This window comes from Panthera onca, chromosome B2, assembly GCF_046562875.1.
Source record: "Panthera onca isolate mPanOnc1 chromosome B2, mPanOnc1 haplotype 2, whole genome shotgun sequence".
In the NCBI taxonomy this organism is placed as follows: domain Eukaryota; kingdom Metazoa; phylum Chordata; class Mammalia; order Carnivora; family Felidae; genus Panthera; species Panthera onca.
The window spans coordinates 98,360,271-98,379,451 of record NC_138343.1 but is presented as its reverse complement, the minus strand read 5'-3'; the positions used below and the strand labels follow the sequence as shown (position 1 = coordinate 98,379,451).

Below are 19,181 nucleotides of genomic sequence, written 5' to 3'. Positions count from 1 at the left end.
GTAAGATTCCTGGGACATTGAGTATGCAACTTGTGTAGAGAACGCCAAACTTTTCCAAATGAATTCTATCCATTTACAACTTGATCAGCAGTGTGTGAGAATTATGTTATTCCACATTCCTTCCAACTTTCGTTATGGTCAGTCTTTTTAATTTAAGCCATTCTAATAGGTGTATCTCCCTGTGGTTTTAATTTGCATTTCCCTGAAATGAATGAGGTTAGACATTTTTTCTTTGTTTATTGGTCATTCAAATATTCTCTTTTTGAAGTGTTTGCTCAAGCCTATTGGGCATTTGAAATTTTTTTTTTTTACATATTATTGGTAGGAGTTCCTTAAATTGTCTATATGCAAGGTCTTTTTAGATAATAAGCATTATGAATATTTTCTACCACTCTGTGGTTTATCATTACCACATATGGTTTGTTTACAAACCACAAACATTATATTAAAGTATGTGTCAGACAAAGGAATTATAAGTTTAAAATATAAAGAGCTCTTACAAACCAAAGTACAGATGAAGCCCTAATGGAAAAAAGTAGCAAACAAACAATTCCCAAAATAATAGATACAACAGCATAGCCATTAATCAAGAGAAAATGGTTATCACCTCCCTGATAACCAGAGAGATGCCAAAAAACCCCAGAGATCTGTCAATCTCACTGTTGGAGTTGAAAGATCACTGTTAATACCCAATATTGATGTGTGGCTAGGATGTGGAGAAGTACATTTTCATATAATGCTTGTAAGAGCATAACCATTAGGGATGGCAATTAGAAATATGTAAGAGCCTAAAGTCCTTTGCATATCCTTTGAACTGCCAATCCTATTTTATAAATTTTTGGTAAAGAAACTGATCAAAGATAGATACATAACTGTGTTCATCATAGCCTCGTTACTATTATAATAGTAAAAACATGTATACCTAAATATATATTATTAGCATTTTAGTTAAATAAGGCATAATATGTTCATCTAATATCTAATACTGTGCATCCATTAAAAATGACAGTGAAGATGTATATTTATTGGCCTGGAATAAAGTAATATAAGCATATTGAAGGAAAAGTAAAATGGAATCTAGAAGTGTGGAGGTATTATTTAAACTTAAGAGGCATATAGAAATATATTTCTAACATCCCGATATGTAGAGTATATTATCTACTCTACAATGGTCTTATATTCAGAATATATAGAGAATTATTACCCGGTTTTTTAAATGACCAAAAGTTGAACATATGAATAAAAACAGAAAGCGAGTGATTGACCAACAGCACCCAAAAAAGAAGGTCAAAATGAATTGTGATCAGGGAAATGTGAATTTAAACTACAACGAGATACTTCTTCACACCCGCTACAATGGCTAAAATTTAAAAGATTCACAAAACCAAGTGTTGGTGAAGATGTGGAGTAACTGTAATTTGTATACATTTGCTGGTAGGAAAGTAAAGTAGTTCAACCACTTTGGAAATGGTTTAATGGCTTATTATAAAATCAAATACACATTTGGGGCGCCTGGATGGCTCAGTCAGTTGAGTGTCCGACTTTGGCTCAGGTCATGATCTTACGGTTCATGAGTTCGAGCCCTATGTCGGGCTCTGTGCTGACAGCTCAGAGCCTGGAGCCTGCTTCGGATTCTGTGTCTCCCTCTCTCTCTGCCCCTCCCTCGCTTGCACTCGGTCTCTCTCTATCTCTCTCAAAAATAAATAAACATTAAAAAAATTTTGTTTTCAATCATATACACATTTACAATATGACCCAGTAATTCCACTTCTAGGTATTTGTCTAAGAGAAATAAAAACATATGACCACAAAAAGACTTCCTCACAAATGTTCATTGCTAGTTTATTTATATAACAGCCCCAAACTGGAAAAACCCAAGTGTACATCAATAGATGAATGAATAAAAAAAAAAAAAAAAACCTGCAGCATATTCATTCAGTGATACTGCTTAACTATAAAAAGGAACTGATTACTGATGTATGCAATGACACTGATGAATCTCAAAAACAGTGTATAAAGGAGAAAAGGTTGGAAAGATTACATACTAAATGGCTCTATTTATATGAAATTCTAGAAAAGGCAAAACTAATATATAGTGACAGAAAACAGAAAGTAGTGTCCAGGGCCCAGGAACTAACTATAAAGAAGCATAAGGGAACTTTCTGGAGTGATATAAATGTTCCATATATTGATTATAGTTGTTATGTGTATATATTTGTCAAAGCTCATTAGACTGTATACTTAAAATGGATGCCTTTTATTGTATGTAAGTTATCCATGAAAAATTGACTTAAAAATATGTAACTTGAATATATATTACATGATACATACATATATAAATACATCATACTACATGGAAAGTATGTCTGAATTTCTATGAAAGCATGTACTCAAAAACATTGAATTCCGAAAATAACATACTTCAAGCAGCATTAAGATGTTTGAGATAGGTAAGTATAGATCTAGAAATAGATACAGGTGAACAATGTGTTTAATATTCATGTGATTTGTGCTTTTGTTGCTTTTCTCAAATACTCTTTGCAGGTAATTGACTATGCCAAACTTGTTCAACCACGTTTTGATAAAGCCCTTCAGTCATTAATAAACGATACTATCGCTGAGGCCACCGAAGCAGCGATTAAAGCTGTGAAAGAACAGCTTCTCACAAAACTACAAGCTAAAAGACAAGGTGAACTATCTCTTTTAAATGCGTGTTCTAAGCTTAGGTCAACAGTTCAGCCTGGCTGCCTGAGGGCTAGGACCTGGTTTGCTCGCCTCGATCCCCTAGCATGTTGTACAGGGCAGCCTCTTAATAATGGGTTGAAGACATGAATATACATAAACCTGATTCATGAACAGAGAAAAGATTTCAGTCCTAGGCTTCTAAGGAAAGGAATCAGAAAGAGCTTCCAAATTTGGATTTACTATTATGGATTTGCTGGCTGGGCAGAGACTGAGTAGAATTTATATAACTTCATTTACACCAATTGTGACAACACTCCGCCTGATTCTTGTGGAGTTTACATTGTTGTTGTTGTTGCTGCTGCTGCTACTTTAGTATGTAGGTGTGTATGTCGGCCCCCATTGTAATTAAGTTTTTCTGGGGCACCTGGGTGGCTCAGTCAGTTGAGCATCTGACTTCTGATTTGGGCTTAGGTCGTGATCTCACGGTTCTGAGATTAAGCCCCACATTGGGTTCCATGCTGACAGTGTGGCGCCTGCTTGGGATCCTCTCTCTCCCTCTCTCTCTGCCACTCCCCCACTCATGTGTGTGTACGTGCCCTCTCACTCTCTCAAAAGAAATAAATAAACTTTTTTAAAAATTATTTTTTTCTATTTGGGGAATTTTAATTTCAAATTCAAAACAGTTACAAAGAGGCACCTGGGTGGCTCGGTCAGTTTACCATTGGACTCTTGATATTGGCTCAGGTCATGATCTCACAGTTTATGGGATCAAGCCTATGTTGGGCTCTGTGCTGACAGCATGGAGCCTGCTTGGGATTCTCTCTCCCCCTCTCTCTGTCCCTCTCTTGCTTGTGTGCGCTCTCTTCTGTTTCTTAAAATAAATGAATAAATATGAAAAATTTTAAAACAGTGAAGCTGGAAGAAGCCTTAGTGATCAATTAACACAGTTCTGTAACTCTCCAGATGAGGAAAACTTTTTACATAAATTGGAAAGCTTCTGTCATTTTCTATGCTTGAAATTATTTAAATAGCAAGGAAATTATCTCTTCCTACGTGGCACTGTTGAACTTTTGCTAGGAAAAAAACAGGTTATTTGCCTAACGAATCTGCCTCTCTCCTTTCTCATTAGCCTACAAACAAGTAAAAGAGTCCAACACGGTGCCCAGGGGATTGCAAAAACAACAGCAAAAAGACCAGCCTTTAAATTACCTGCCATCCAAAAGATCATCCAGATGATTCAGAATGAATTTAAATTTTAGTATGTTATCTTCAAAGAAAAACCAAAAGTTTTTAAAATATTCATGGACAACTCACAAACTAAAGCTTGAGAAATATTGACCAAGATGGCTTGTTATTCAACTTATTTAAGGCTTGACAAAATGAATTCATTAACTCACTCAACTTGAATACCCACTGTGTATTACACATGATTTAGGCACTGGGCCACAGCAGTTAACAAGACACAGAAACTCCTGTCTTTGTGATTGTTACATTTTAATGAAATACAGAGGAGGAAAAAAGAAACAAGTGAACAAATGGAAAAAATATAACACAGTAGTAGGTCAGGCGGTAATGAGGCAGGGGTGCTGGAGTGTTAGGATGAGCAGGGAAGAGAGGACATTTAAATGAAACCTGGATCAGGAGAGCAACTAGTTGGGCTCCAGTTAAGAAGAGTAGTGATCAGTAATGTTTCTTGGAGTCTGTAGTGAGTCCTTTCATATCAAATTACGGCATGAAATCATAGATTTTAGGTCTTGCCACGAATTGCTTTCTTCCACTGGAATTTAGAAACAGAGGCCATCTCTTATATACTGCAAACTTAAAAATCTCTTCCTTTCCTTTTTCAAATTCAGTAATTATTCTAAATCTGACAGTAGGGTTCTTAAAATCATTTTAATTGGAATTTTCTTGCTAGTTCCACCAATTTCCTAGTTTTGCTAATTTCACTCCCAATATACTTTTTTCTTTCATTGTTGTTTTTTTTTCAATATATGAAGTTTATTGTCAAATTGGTTTCCATTCAACACCCAGTGCTCATCCCAAAAGGTGCCCTCCTCAATACCCATCACCCACCCCCCCCCCACCCCCCATCAACCCTCAGTTCTCAGTTTTTAAGAGTCTCTTATGCTTTTGCTCTCTCCCACTCTAACCTCTTTTTTTTTTTCCTTCCCCTCCCCCATGGGTTTCTGTTAAGTTTCTCAGGATCCACATAAGAGTGAAAACACATGGTATCTGTCTTTCTCTGTATGGCTTATTTCACTAGCATAACACTCTCCAGTTCCATCCATGTTGCTACAAAGGGCCATATTTCATTCTTTCTCATTGCCACGTAGTATTCCATTGTGTATATAAACCACAATTTCTTTATCCATTCATCAGTTGATGGACATTTAGGCTCTTTCCATAATTTGGCTATTGTTGAGAGTGCTGCTATAAACATTGGGGTACAAGTGCCCCTATGCATCAGTACTCCTGTATCCCTTGGGTAAATTCCTAGCAGTGCTATTGCTGGGTCATAGGGTAGGTCTATTTTTAATTTTCTGAGGAACCTCCACACTGTTTTCCAGAGTGGCTGCACCAATTTGCATTCCCACCAACAGTGCAAGAGGGTTCCCGTTTCTCCACATCCTCTCCAGCATCTATAGTCTCCTGATTTGTTCATTTTAGCCACTCTGACTGGTGTGAGGTGATATCTGAGTGTGGTTTTGATTTGTATATCCCTGATGAGGAGTGACGTTGAGCATCTTTTCGTGTGCCTGTTGGCCATCCGGATGTCTTCTTTAGAGAAGTGTCTATTCATGTTTTCTGCCCATTTCTTCACTGGGTTATTTGTTTTTCGGGTGCGGAATTTGGTGAGCTCTTTATAGATTTTGGATACTAGCCCTTTGTCCAATATGTCATTTGCAAATATCTTTTCCCATTCCGTTGGTTGCCTTTTAGTTTTGTTGGTTGTTTCCTTTGCTGTGCAGAAGCTTTTTATCTTCATAAGGTCCCAATAGTTCATTTTTGCTTTTAATTCCCTTGCCTTTGGGGATGTGTCAAGTAAGAAATTGCTACGGCTGAGGTCAGAGAGGTCTTTTCTTGCTTTCTCCTCTAGGGTTTTGATGGTTTCCTGTCTCACATTCAGGTCCTTTATCCATTTTGAGTTTATTTTTGTGAATGGTGTAAGAAAGTGGTCTAGTTTCATTCTTCTGCATGTTGCTGTCCAGTTCTCCCAGCACCATTTGTTTAAAGAGACTGTCTTTTTTCCCAGTATACTTTTAAGAAAAATTTGTCAGTGGAGAATATTGAGGGTTTTTTTAACATAGAAAATTCTATAATAACACAGGGAATGACAGCCAACATGGATTAGGCTTCCTGTGTGCCAAGCATTTTCTAAGTGTTTGCTTCTATTATCTCATTTAATCCTTACAACAGTGCTTTCAGTTTGATAATCCTCATTTTGCCCAATAGAAATTGAAACAGAGATCAAATGATTTGCCAAAGCCACACTGTCTGAATCAGAACTCACACACAAGTCTGTCTGTCTTTAAAAAGCGGAGGATTTAATCACTATACCTGTCTCCCTACCCCCCGACTATATTTGCTAACACAATCCATTACTATCTTTCAACAGAGTCAACTTTAAGAGAACTTGAAAGGAAGGAGTATGACAAGTTCCCAACTGATGTGGATAAGAGCTTAGAAGAGATGCAGTCTTCATTTGATGAAGATGGTAATAAATATATTGCTGATGTTCTTAGCCATATCTTTCCCACTATAAACAGATTAGCTGATAAAGCATATTATTCTTTCATGCAGTGTTCACTCGTGAATACCAAAGAGAAAGCTCTTTAGAAGACAGTGAAGACAAAAAGAATTCAGAAAATATCCTCGGTGATCAAGCCTCTAAAACTGGTAAAGATGGTAACAAAATGAATGTGACTCATGCCATGCTTATGGATCTTATTTCCATTTATTTCATATTTTATCACGTTTGTATTGAAGCTTAAAATTATCCCCCAAATTGGACACTTACGTTGACATAGTTGGAATCACTAGTTTAATGAGTATGAACTTTTATAGACAGAGTCAGATTGCTTTGCACAAAAGTTATTCCAAATAATGTTCCCACAGTAATATACAAAATATGTGCTATTGTTTTCTTGATATATTCTCTTTTAAATATAATTTCTTTTTTTTTTAATTTTTTTTTTTAACGTTTATTTATTTTTGAGACAGAGAGAGACAGAGCATGAACAGGGGAGGGGTAGAGAGAGAGGGAGACACAGAATCTGAAACAGGCTCCAGGCTCTGAGCGGTCAGCACAGAGCCCGATGCGGGGCTCGAACTCACGGACTGTGAGATCATGACCTGAGCCAAAGTCAGACGCTTAACCGACCAAGCCACCCAGGTGCCCCATGATATATTCTCTTTTAAATATAATTTCAATTTTCATTTGACTATTTCTGAAATATAATTTTTAATATTTGTTAACCATTTATACTTCTTCTTTTCTGAGTTGACCATTTTGGTCTTGTGCTAATTTTTCCAAATTGTTATATCAATTATATGGTTCCTATAATAACTTGCTATATTAGTACCTTATTTTTTATATTTTTTTCCACATTGGGTGGTTTGTCTTTTAAATCATTTTGCTGTTTTTAAAGTAGAGGGATTTTTCATATTTTTGTAGTCAAATCATTACTTTCACTTTGTTTATTTCTTCCATTTACCTTCAGACCTTACAAAACCTTCATCTCAACCAGAGATTTAATATATACTTATATGCTTTTTTTTCTATTGGTCCAACCTTTTGATATTTAGTTTTAAAATGCATCTGTAGGGGTGTCTGGGTAGCTCAGTCGGTTAAGCGTCTGATTTCAGCTCAGGTCATGATCTGACAGTTTGTGAGTTCAAGCTCTGCGACGGGCTCTGTGCTGACAGCTCAGAGCCTGGAGCCTGCTTCGGATTATGTGTCTCTGCCCCTGTCCTACTCACACTCTCTTTCTCTCAAAACAAACATTAAAATAAATAAATAAATAAATAAATAAATAAATAAATAAAATGCATCTCTAAGTTATTGTGTTTTATGATATAGAGCTGGGGTTTTTTTTTTTTTTTTTTTTTAATTTTTTTTTTTTCAACGTTTTTAATTTATTTTTGGGACAGAGAGAGACAGAGCATGAACGGGGGAGGGGCAGAGAGAGAGGGAGACACAGAATCGGAAACAGGCTCCAGGCTCCGAGCCGTCAGCCCAGAGCTTGACGCCGGGCTCGAACTCACAGACCGCGAGATTGTGACCTGGCTGAAGTCGGACGCTTAACCGACTGCGCCACCCAGGCGCCCCTAGAGCTGGGGTTTTGTTTGTTTGTTTGGTTGGTTGATTCCTCCTGATTCAGACAGATGTATGCTTGGCTGTGGTATATTTTAGTATCATAGAAATTGAACTGGGCACTGTCAGACAACTATGTATGGCACTTCTCCAACACGCACACGCACACACGCACACACACACACACACATACTTCACGGGAAGACCCCAGACATTAAAATTTTGGTCAAGTAGCATCTGGGAGCCCCATCTCAGCTGCTGCAGAGTTCCTAGGACAAATACACAAAGACAGCCTCTTCCCCATACTGTCTGTTTTCTCTTTGAGGGAGGCAGTCCAAGGTAGAAGCAGGCATCAGGGCCTCTACCTACTGCTGGAGTGATGCCAGCACTTGCCAGTATGCCCACATATAAAAGCATTCTCCCTGCCCTATCTGTCTGAGATAAGCACAGCCTTTACCTGTTGGAGCTAAGAGACTGTTAGTTACAACAGGAAGGGCAAATTTGATTTTTTTTTCCAATTTAGATCCATTGGCATTATATGAAACTAAAATTACTCTTGTTTTGTTATAGGTTAAGTCACTATCTTTATTTTTCACTGCTGATATTATGTGCCCTATTGTTTACCTATTTGATTACTATGATTGTAAATTTAATTTAAAAAATTAGGAACACGAGTCCTGGCTCCCTGGTCCCATACCACACTCTTCTTTGGGAATCACCTACAATTAATACTCTTCTTTAGGTGTTAACAGAGTTTTATTCACAGATGAAACCAGTGGAACATCTACATTTAAAAGAAGTTTCTAAGCTCTAGTCAAGATCTTAAGTTGCGGACTTCAAGCTGTATTATGAAGTTATAATCATCAAGACAGTATGGTACTGGTACACAAACAGACACTCAGATCAACGGAACAGAATAGAGAACCCAGAAATGGACCCACAAACGTATGGCCAACTAATCTTTGACAAAGCAGGAAAGAATATCCAATGGAATAAAGACAGTCTCTTCAGCAAGTGGTGCTGGGAAAACTGGACAGCGACATGCAGAAGAATGAACCTGGACCACTTTCTTACACCGTACACAAAAATAAACTCAAAATGGATGAAAGACCCAAATGTAAGACAGGAAGCCATCAAAATCCTTGAGGAAAAAGCAGGCAAAAACCTCTTTGATCTTGGCTGCAGCAGCTTCTTACTCAATGCATCTTTGGAGGCAAGGGAAACAAAAGCAAAATAAACTATTGACACCTCATCAAAATAAAAAGCTTCTGCACAGCAAAGGAAACAATCGGCAAAACTAAAAGGCAACCGACGGAATGAGAGAAGATGTTTGCAAACGACATATCAGATAAAGGGTTAATATCCAAAATCTATACACAACTTATCAAACTCAACACCCAAAAAACAAATAATCCAGTGAAGAAATGGGCAAAAGACATGGATAGACACCTCTCCAAAGAAGACATCCAGATGGCCAACTGACACATGAAAAAATGCTCAACACCACTCATCATCAGGGAAATACAAATCATAACCACAATAAGATACCACCTCACAACTGTAAGAATGGCTAACATTAACAACTCAGGCAATGACAGATGTTGGCGAGGATGCAGAGAAAGAGGATCTCTTTTGCACTGCTGGTTGGAATGCAAACTGGTGCAGCCACTCTGGAAAACAGTATGGAGGTTCCTCAAAAAAATTAAAAATAGAACCACCTTATGACCCAGCAATTGCACTACTTGGTATTTATCCAAGGGATACAGGTATGCTGTTTCAAAGGGGCATGTGCACCCCAATGTTTATAGCAGCACTATCAGCAATAGCCAAAGTATGGAACGAGCCCAATTGTCCATCGAAGGATGAATGAATAAAGAAGATGTGGTGTGTGTGTGTGTGTGTGTGTGTATATATATATATATATATATATATATATATACACACACAATGGAGTATTACTCGGCAATCGAAAAGAATGAAATCTTGCCATTTGCAACTACATGGATGGAACTGGAGGGTATGATGCTAAATGAAATTAGTCAGTCAGAGAAAGATAAATATCATATGGCTTCATTCATATGAGGACTTTAAGACACAAAACAGATGAACACAAGGGAAGGGAAGTAAAATAATATAATAACAGGGAGGGGGACAAAACATAAGAGACTCTTAAATATGGAGAACAGAGGGTTACTGGTGGGGTTGTGGGAGGGGGGATGGGCTAAATGGGTAGGGGGAATTAAGGAATCTGCTCCTGAAATCATTGTTGCACTATATGCTAACTAACTTGGATATAAATAAAAAAAATAAAAAAAATAAATTCATCTTTAAAAACAAGAAACAAAACAAAACAAAATACCTAAAAGAAAGTAGCTCTCAGCCACTAATATTTAATATTTAAAAAAATCTTAAGTTGGACCCCTAAAAAGGTAAATTAATATTTGGGTTATTTGGTTCACTTCGATTGTGGATCTAAAAATCATAAATAATTTCTTAAGAATTTTGAAGGAGAAAGATGTGATTTAAAAATAACATTATTAATGTTCTGTCTTAAAGGCTACTCTATGGTGAACAGTTAGACATGCAAGAACACAGAAAAAAAGAAAATGTGATTTATTGTTTTAGTGAAACAGGGACTCTATCTTTCTGTCCTGCCATCCCTGGCATGTGGCTACCAGAAAAAGTTACAAGATGGCCAATGATGCTCCAGCCATCATAACAGTGTGCTTAGCAGGAAGAGGAAAAATGTAAGGGACAAAAACTGGCACTCCACCCAGCTGAGGTATTCCTCTTTATTTTTTAAAATTGTTTAAAAAGTTTATTTATTTTGAGAGAGTGAGAGCATGTGGGGGACAGGCAGAGAGATGGGGGAGAGAATCCTCACTGATAGCACGGAACCCCCGAGGAGCGAGGCGGGGCTCAATCTCACCGACCCAAGTGACATCATGACCTGAGCCAAAATCAAGAGTTGGGCGCTTAACCAACTGAGCCACCCAGGCGCCCCACCACTTTTCTTTTGAATTATTCTTCTTTAATGAAGTGACAGGAAGTCTCACCACGAAAAAAATATGCTCACATCTTACCTATGGGCTATCTAAGCTATAAGGGAAGTTGGGAGATGTAGTGTTTTTAGCTGGACACATTGCTGACCCCAACAAAATCCGGATTCTGTTACTAAGGACGAGAAGAATGGATAATGAGTGAACAACTAGCAGCTTCTAGAGCATTTGGTATCTTTGCCTGGCTCTTTCTGCCTCATCATGCCCCCTTCCCAAGGCTACAGGAACATCATGGGTTCTTGTCTCTTCCACTCTGGTTCCCTAGGAACTGCTGGCTCTCTCCATCCCTAAGAACAGATTCCTCACTTCGCAGCAGAGGGCAGCAGAAGCTGCTCATTGAAAGCCCTTTGGAGTTTTTCTGGGCTGGGATAAATTATGCTCTAGCAGGAGACCCTGGTGGATGGAGCATTAAGGCAGCAGCTCAGGAAGCACAACTGGAAAGGCAGAGGTAGAGGAGTCAAGTGGAGCTGCCAATCTCTTGCCTGATTAGAGGAATAGATGAATGTTTATATCATGATGCAGTCTATGAACCACCTCAGCTGTGTGAGGAGGCATTCAGCATGCAATGAGGACAAGAATGAGGACAAGAGTGCAATGAGGACAAGAATGCAATGAGGACAAGAATGAAGTATAGCACTAGAAAAACCAGCCTGTGCCACCCATTCTTCCATCTCTGCCAACCTGCCTGCTTCTTATCCACTTACTGTTTCATGTGGTCTTATGCTTATAATTGGAAGTATTCATCTTGTTTTCTGATTAATTCCCTAGATGTGCATATTTTAGCTTGAGCCCTACAATCCTTTGGTTTCTACCTCTTCTACCTGGCTTCCTGGGTTTTGACTCCTGCTGGACGTGATTTTCTTCTTACCTCATTCACTTTTGTTCCAAAACACTAGCTATAAGCCACTGCTCTGATGTTTTGTGTTTCCTAACTTAACATTTCCTCCCTAGACTATTTCCCCCTTCTTGGAGCATGTACAGCAGTAAACACAAAGATACTATTTTGGGGGGTCAAGTATTAACTATCATGTTCTATTGCAAATGGCATTGTCCACTAAAATTATTAATGGCATTAGGTTATTTTACTTTAGATTCAACAGAAGACTCAATAGAAGAGGTAACTGCCGATCATCCAGAGGTTCTTTCTATAATAGAGGAGACTGTAAAAATGACAAAGGATATGAACTTTGAACATCCATATGAAAAACATGCTGAAATCCTAGAGGAAATCATCAAAGAGGTAAGAAATCCATATCCAAACCTTTAATGCTTAGTTATTTTTAATTTCAACAACTATGCAATATAATTTCATAGCTTTGGAATTAATTCTTTATTAACTTTTGTTTAACTGAGTTCAGTTGGTTAAAATATGGTGCATAGGAAGCCAGTGCCAAAACAGATATTTCATCTATGAGCTAATTAGTTGTTAACCAAGACAAATTTTACTCCAGAGCTAAATTATTTCATCCAACCACCTTGAACATGTGTTCATAGGGGAAATGGATGGACACACAAGTGATTTTCCAATCTAAGGGGAAAATGAAGCCTCAGATGCTTTGTCTTACTGATGGTAAACCAGGCTTATCTCTGGTTTTATAAAGAACAAGATATCCATATGGGTCTGTTTTGTACAGGGACCTTGAGTAAGCATTCAGAGCAACAGCCAAAGACAACAAATCTGTTTTGGACTCTCAATGAATTTCTTTGGTATTTCTATGTAATTTGAAAGTGATATAATTAAATGTTGGGAGGAGAAAAAAAATATTTTGAGAGTATAGCACCACTCTATAACACATTGGGTAGGCTCCTTGAGTCCCAGACTGTACCCAGGATGAATTGCTGTCCCCCTCTGAGCTTCCCATAGAGATCTTTCAACTCCTTCTGCATGTCTTCAGGTTGTTTTGTCATCAACTGATTCCTTCAGAAACATTCTGACGGGTGCCTGGGTGGCTCAGTCGGTTAGGTGTCCAGCTCTTGATTTCAGCCCAGGTCATAATCTCATGGTTTGTGAGTTTGAGCCCCACATTGGGCTCTGCACTAACAGCACAGAGCCTGCTTGGGATTCTCTCTTTCCCTCTCTCTCTTCCTCCCCCACTGTGCTCTCCCCCCTCCCAACCTCCAAATAAATAAATAAACTTTAAAAATGTTTAAAAAAATAAACCTTCTGAGAACCTACTGCTTGCCCTTTAATATGCTAGATTCTAGGGCTATGAAGATGAATTAAATGCAACTCTTTAAGGAGCCATCAGTCAGGTGGGGAAGGCTGATGAAATGAGCTATCATGTACTAAGTGATAAGTAGATATGTGCAAGGTGTAGGAATCCCACTAAGGTCAAGATAGTCATCTCTGCATGGAAGGTGAGACAGAGCATCCCAGAGGAGAGACATACAAGTGAAGCAGGTCTTTAGCATGATGGAAGCCCCATCCTGACCCTTCACGGAAAAATTTCTCCATTCTCTTCAGAGTTTATTCTGGAGGATACAAATCTACAGGGAGTACCAAAGCATTTCTGATATATATAGGAATGTATGTAGTGTCACTAGATGATAAACTGCCACTCTGGGATTGTGGAGGAGTTTAAGTCACATTAGATTTTTTTTTATTATTTATTTATTTATTTATTTATTTTATTTATTTAAAAGAGAGAATGCATGAGCGCCAGTGGTGGGGGAGGGGCAGAGGGAGAGAGAGACAGAAAGAATCGTTTTTTTAACGTTTATTTTTTAGAGAGAGTGAGAGAGAGAACATGCACAAGCGGGGGAGGGGCAGAGAGAGAGAGGGAGACAAAGAATTCATAGTAAGCTCCAGGCTCTGAGCTGTCAGTGCAGAGCTCAACACAGGGCTCAGATTCACAAATCATGAGATCATGACCTAAGCCGAAGTCAGATGCTTATCCCACTGCACCACCCAGGTGTCCTGAGTGAGAGTCTTAAACAGGCTCCATGCTCAGTGTGGGTCTCGATCCCACAATGCTGGGATCATGACAGCAATGGACAGATCATCTAAGAAGAAAATCAACATAGAAACAATGGCTTTGAATGACGCACTGGGCCGGATGGACTTGACAGATATATTCAGAAAATTTCATCCTAAAGCAGTGGAATACCATTCTTCTCGAGTGCACATGCAACATTCTCCAGAATAGATCATATCTGGGGACACAAATCAGCCCTCAACAAGTACAAAAAGATCAAGATCTTACCACGCATATTTTCAGACCACAACACTATGAAACGAAATCAACCACAAGAAAAATTTGGAAAGACAACAAATAGTTGGAGATTAAAGAACATCCTACTACAGAATGAATGGGTTAACCAAGAAGTTAAAGAGGAAATTAAAAAGTCCATGGAAGCCAATGAAAATGATAACACCACAGTCCAAAACCTCTGGGATGCAACAAAGGCAGTCATAAGAGAGAGGTATATAGCAACCCAGGCCTTCCTAAAGAAGGAAAAAAGGTCTCAGATACACAACCTAACCTTACACCCTAAAGAGCTGGAAAAAGAACTGCAAATAAAACCCCAAACCAACAGAAGATGGGAAACAATAAAGATTAGAGCAGAAATCAATGCTATCGAAACCAAACAAAAACAAAAAATCAGTAGAACAGAGCAATGAAACCAGGAGCTGGTTCTTTGAAAGAATTAACAAAATTGATAAACCCCTAGCCAGTCTGATCAAAAAGAAAAAGGAAAGGACCCAAATAAATAAAATCAAAAATGAAAGAGAAGAGGTCACAGCCAACTGCAGAAACACAAACAATAATAAGAGAGTATTATGAGAAATTATATGCCAATAATTTGGGCAATCTGGAAGAAATGGACAGATCCCTAGAAACATACAAACTACCAAAACTGAAACAGGAAGAAATAGAAAATTTGTACAGACCCAAAACCAGTAAAGAAATTGAATTAGTAATCAAAAATCTTCCTAAAAACAAGAGCCCAGGGCTGGATGGCTTTCCAGGGGAATTCTTCCAAACATTTAAAGAAGAGTTAATACCTATTATTTTGAAACTATTCCAAAAAATAGAAATGAAAGGAAAACTTCCAAACTCATTCTATGAGGCCAGCATTACCTTGATTCTAAAACCAGACAAAGACCCCAGTAAAAAGGAGAACTATAGACCAATTTCCCTGATGAACATGGATGCAAAAATTCTCAACAACATACTAGTCAACCGGATCCAACAATACATTGAAAGAATTATTCACCATTATAAAGTGGGATTTATACCTGGGATGCAGGGCTGGTTCAATATCTATAAATCAATCAATGTGATACATCACATTAATAAAGAAAGGACAAGAACCAGATGATCCTTTCAATAGATGCAGAGAGAGCATTTGACAAAATACAGCATCCTTTCTTGATAAAAACCTCAAGAAAGTGGGGATAGAAGGTTCATACCTCAAGATCATAAAGGTTATATACGAAAGACCCACCACTAATATCATCCTCCATGGGGAAAAACTGAGAGCTTTCCCCCTAATGTCAGGAACATAACAGAGATGTTCACCCTTGCCACTGTTATTCAACATAGTGTTGGAAGTCCTAACTTCAGCAATCAGACAATACAAAGAAATAAAAGGCATCCAAATCAGCAAGGAGAAAGTCAAACTTTCCCTCTTCACAGATGACATGATACTCTATATAGAAAACCCAAAAGATTCCACCAAAGAACTGCTAGATAAAACTGCCAATCCATGAATTCAGCAAAGTGGCAGGATATAAAATGAATGCACAGAGATTGGTTGCATTTCTATACACCAATAATGAAGCAGCAGAAAGAGAAATCAAGTAATCGATCCCATTTACAATTGTACCAAAAACCATAAAATACCTAGGAATAAATCTAACCAAAGAGGTGAAAAACTATACACTGAAAACTATACACTATAGAAACCTTATGAAAGAAATTGAAGAAGACACACAAAAAAATGGAAAATTATTCCATGCTCATGGATTGGAAGAACAAATATTGTTAAAATGTCGATACTACCCAAAGCAATCTACACCTTCAATGCAATCCTTATCACAATAACACCAGCATTCTTCACAGAGCTAGAACAAACAATCCTAAAATTTGTATGGAACCAGAAAAGACCCTGAATAGCCAAAGCAATCCTGAAAAAGAAAACCAGAGCTGGAAGTATCACAATCCCAGACTTCAAGCTATATTACAAAGTTGGAATCATCAAGATAGTATGGTACTGACAGAAAAACAGACACCTTGGTCAATGGAACAGAATAGAGAACCCAGAAATGGATTTACAAACATATGGCCAACTAATCTTTGACAAAGCAGGAAAGAATATCCAATGGAATAAAGACAGTCTCCTCAGCAAATAGTGTTGGGAAAACTGGACAGCGACATGCAGGAGAATGAACCTAGACCATTTTCTTACATCATACACAAAAATAAACTCAAAATAGATGAAAGACCTAAATGTAAGACAGGAAGCCATCAAAATCCTTGAAGAGAAAGCAGGCAAAAACCTCTTTGACCTCAGCTGCAGCAACTTCTTATTCAACATGTCTCTGGAGACAGGAAACAAAAGCAAAATGAAGTATTGGGACCTCATCAAAATAAAAAGCTTCTGCACAGCAAAGGAAACAATCAGCGAAACTAAAAGGCAAACAATGGAACGGGAGAAGATATTTGCAAATGACATATGGATAAAGGGTTAGTATCCAAAATCCATAAAAAAACTTATCAAGGGGCGCCTGGATGGCTCGGTCAGTTAAGCGTCCGACTTCGGCTCAGGTCATGATCTCACGGTCCGTGAGTTCGAGCCCCGTGTCGGGCTCTGTGCTGACAGCTCAGAGCCTGGAGCCTGTTTCATATTCTGTGTCTCCCTCTCTCTCTGCTCCTCCCCTGTTCATGCTCTGTCTCTCTCTGTCTCAAAAATAAATAAATGTTAAAAAAAAAATTAAAAAAAAAAAAGACTTATCAAACTCAACACCCAAAAAACAAATAATCCAGTGAAGAAATGGGCAAAAGACATGGGCAGACACTTTTCCAAAGAGGACATCCAGATGGCCAACTGACACATGAAAAAATGCTCAACATCACTCATCATCAGGGAAATACAAATCAAAACCACAATAAGATACCACCTCACACCAGTCAGAATGGCTAAAATTAACAACTCAGACAATGACAGATGTTGACAAGGATGCAGAGAAAGAGGAACCTTTCTGCACTGCTGGTAGAAATGCAAACTGGGGCAGCCACTCTGGAAAACAGTATGGAGGTTCCTCAAAAAATTAAAAATAGAACCACCCTATAACTCAGCAATTGCACTATTAGGTATTTATCCACAGGATACAGGTGTGCTGTTTCAAAGGGACACATGCACCCCAATGTTTATAGCAGCTAATGGACAATAGCCAAAGTATGGAAAGAGCCCAAATGTCCATTGATGGATGAATGGATAAAGAAGATGTGGTATATATATACAATGGGGTATTAGTCAGCAATCAAAAAGAATGAAATCTTGCCATTTGCAACTACATGGATGGAAATGGAGACTATTATGCTAAGTGAAATTAGTCAGAGAAAGACAAATATCATATGACTTCACTCATATGAGGACTTTAAGAGACAAAACAGATGAACATAAGGGAAGAGAAACAAAAATAATATAAACACAGGGAGGGGGACCAAACATAAGAGACTCATAAATATGGAGAACAAACTGAGGGTTACTGGAGGGGGTGTGGAGGGGGGATGGGCTAAATGGGTAAGGTACGCTAAGGAATCTACTCCTGAAATCATTGTTGCACTATATGCTAACTAATTTGGATGTAAATTTTTAAAAAATAAAATTAAAAAAATAAATAAATAAAACTAAGGCCATTAAAAGTAAAAAATAAAAATAAAAAAAAATCAGTCAAAGGGATGAAAAGTGCAGCATAGGGAATGTAATCAGCACTATTGTAATAACTTTGTATGGTGACAGAGGGTGACTACATTTATATTATCATGGTAAAAAATTATAAACTTTATTTTGTAATGTATATAATTGCAGAATCACTATATTGTATAGCTGAAACTAATATTATATTGTATGTCAGTTGTACTTCAGTAACAAACAATAATAAATATATACATACATACTTTTACATGGATTTTTTTAAACCCACAACATGAGCATCAAGGTTCATTTTTTTCTAATACAAATATCCAGCTGTATTCCGGCACCATTTATTGAAAAGACCAACCTTTCCCCACTATCATAAATCAAGTGACCCTGGGGCGCCAGGGTGGCTCAGTAGGTTAAGCATCCAACTCCTGATTTTGGCTCAGGTCATGATCTCCTGGTTCATGAGCTCAAGCCCTGTGTCAGTAACAGCACTGACAGTGCAGAACAGCCTGCTGGAGGTTCTCTCTTTCCCTCTCTCTCTGCCCCCCCTCTCGCATGCTCTCTTTCTCTCTCTAAATAAATAGATAAACTTTAAAAATAAATAAAAATTAAAAAATAAATCAAGTGGCCCTATCTGTGTGGTCTATTTCTGGACACTCTATTCTGTTCCATTGACGTATTTGTCTATCTGTGTTCCAGTACCACACATACTAACTACTGTAGCTCTGTAATTTCTCCCAGCATTGTTTTGTAGTTTTCAGGATAGAGGTCTTCAGTATCTCTCATTAGGTTTATTCTTAGGTATTTAATGTATTTTGATGCTACTTTAGATACCGTCGTGGTTGTATTTTATTTTCCAATTGTTCCTGCAATCATTTTTGTATCCTGTTTTCCCATTTTGCTTCCCACTAATTTCACTTTCTTATCTGAAGCTCACAGCCCATGTGCAGAACAGGTGCACTTGGGCCTAATGGATGATCCAGTCCAGGAAAAGGGAATAAGTTTTATTTCATTTGCAAATGGAACAGTTAGGCATGGCTCCCTAGAGTGATGGGTTAAGGAGGCTTCTGAAACCACATCTGTATCTCGGTATTTTTAGAATCTTTTAGAGTTATAGTTTAACAGTATTTTAAAGTCTTAAAAATACAGAAATAATGATAGGTATCATTTCTACCAAAGGGAAATAAGAGTCACCCCCTTGCAATGGCGAATGCACAGAAGTTTTTTCCATGCTAAATCATTTGCACTTT

The 19,181-nt window shown here is 37.9% G+C and overlaps 1 protein-coding gene across 2 annotated transcripts in view; it reads left to right on the top strand.

The window, feature by feature from the left end:
- The window catches only part of AK9 (adenylate kinase 9), a 133,149-nt gene that overhangs the window by 38,064 nt on the left and 75,904 nt on the right, over positions 1–19,181 (top strand). For both annotated transcript variants that reach the window (XM_078447206.2, XM_081795772.1), the window contains exons 13-16: positions 2,545–2,689; positions 6,302–6,400; positions 6,487–6,582; positions 12,150–12,298. In XM_078447206.2, coding sequence (XP_078303332.2) covers positions 2,545–2,689; positions 6,302–6,400; positions 6,487–6,582; positions 12,150–12,298 — 489 coding nt within the window. The remainder of the gene's footprint in view (positions 1–2,544; positions 2,690–6,301; positions 6,401–6,486; positions 6,583–12,149; positions 12,299–19,181) is intronic.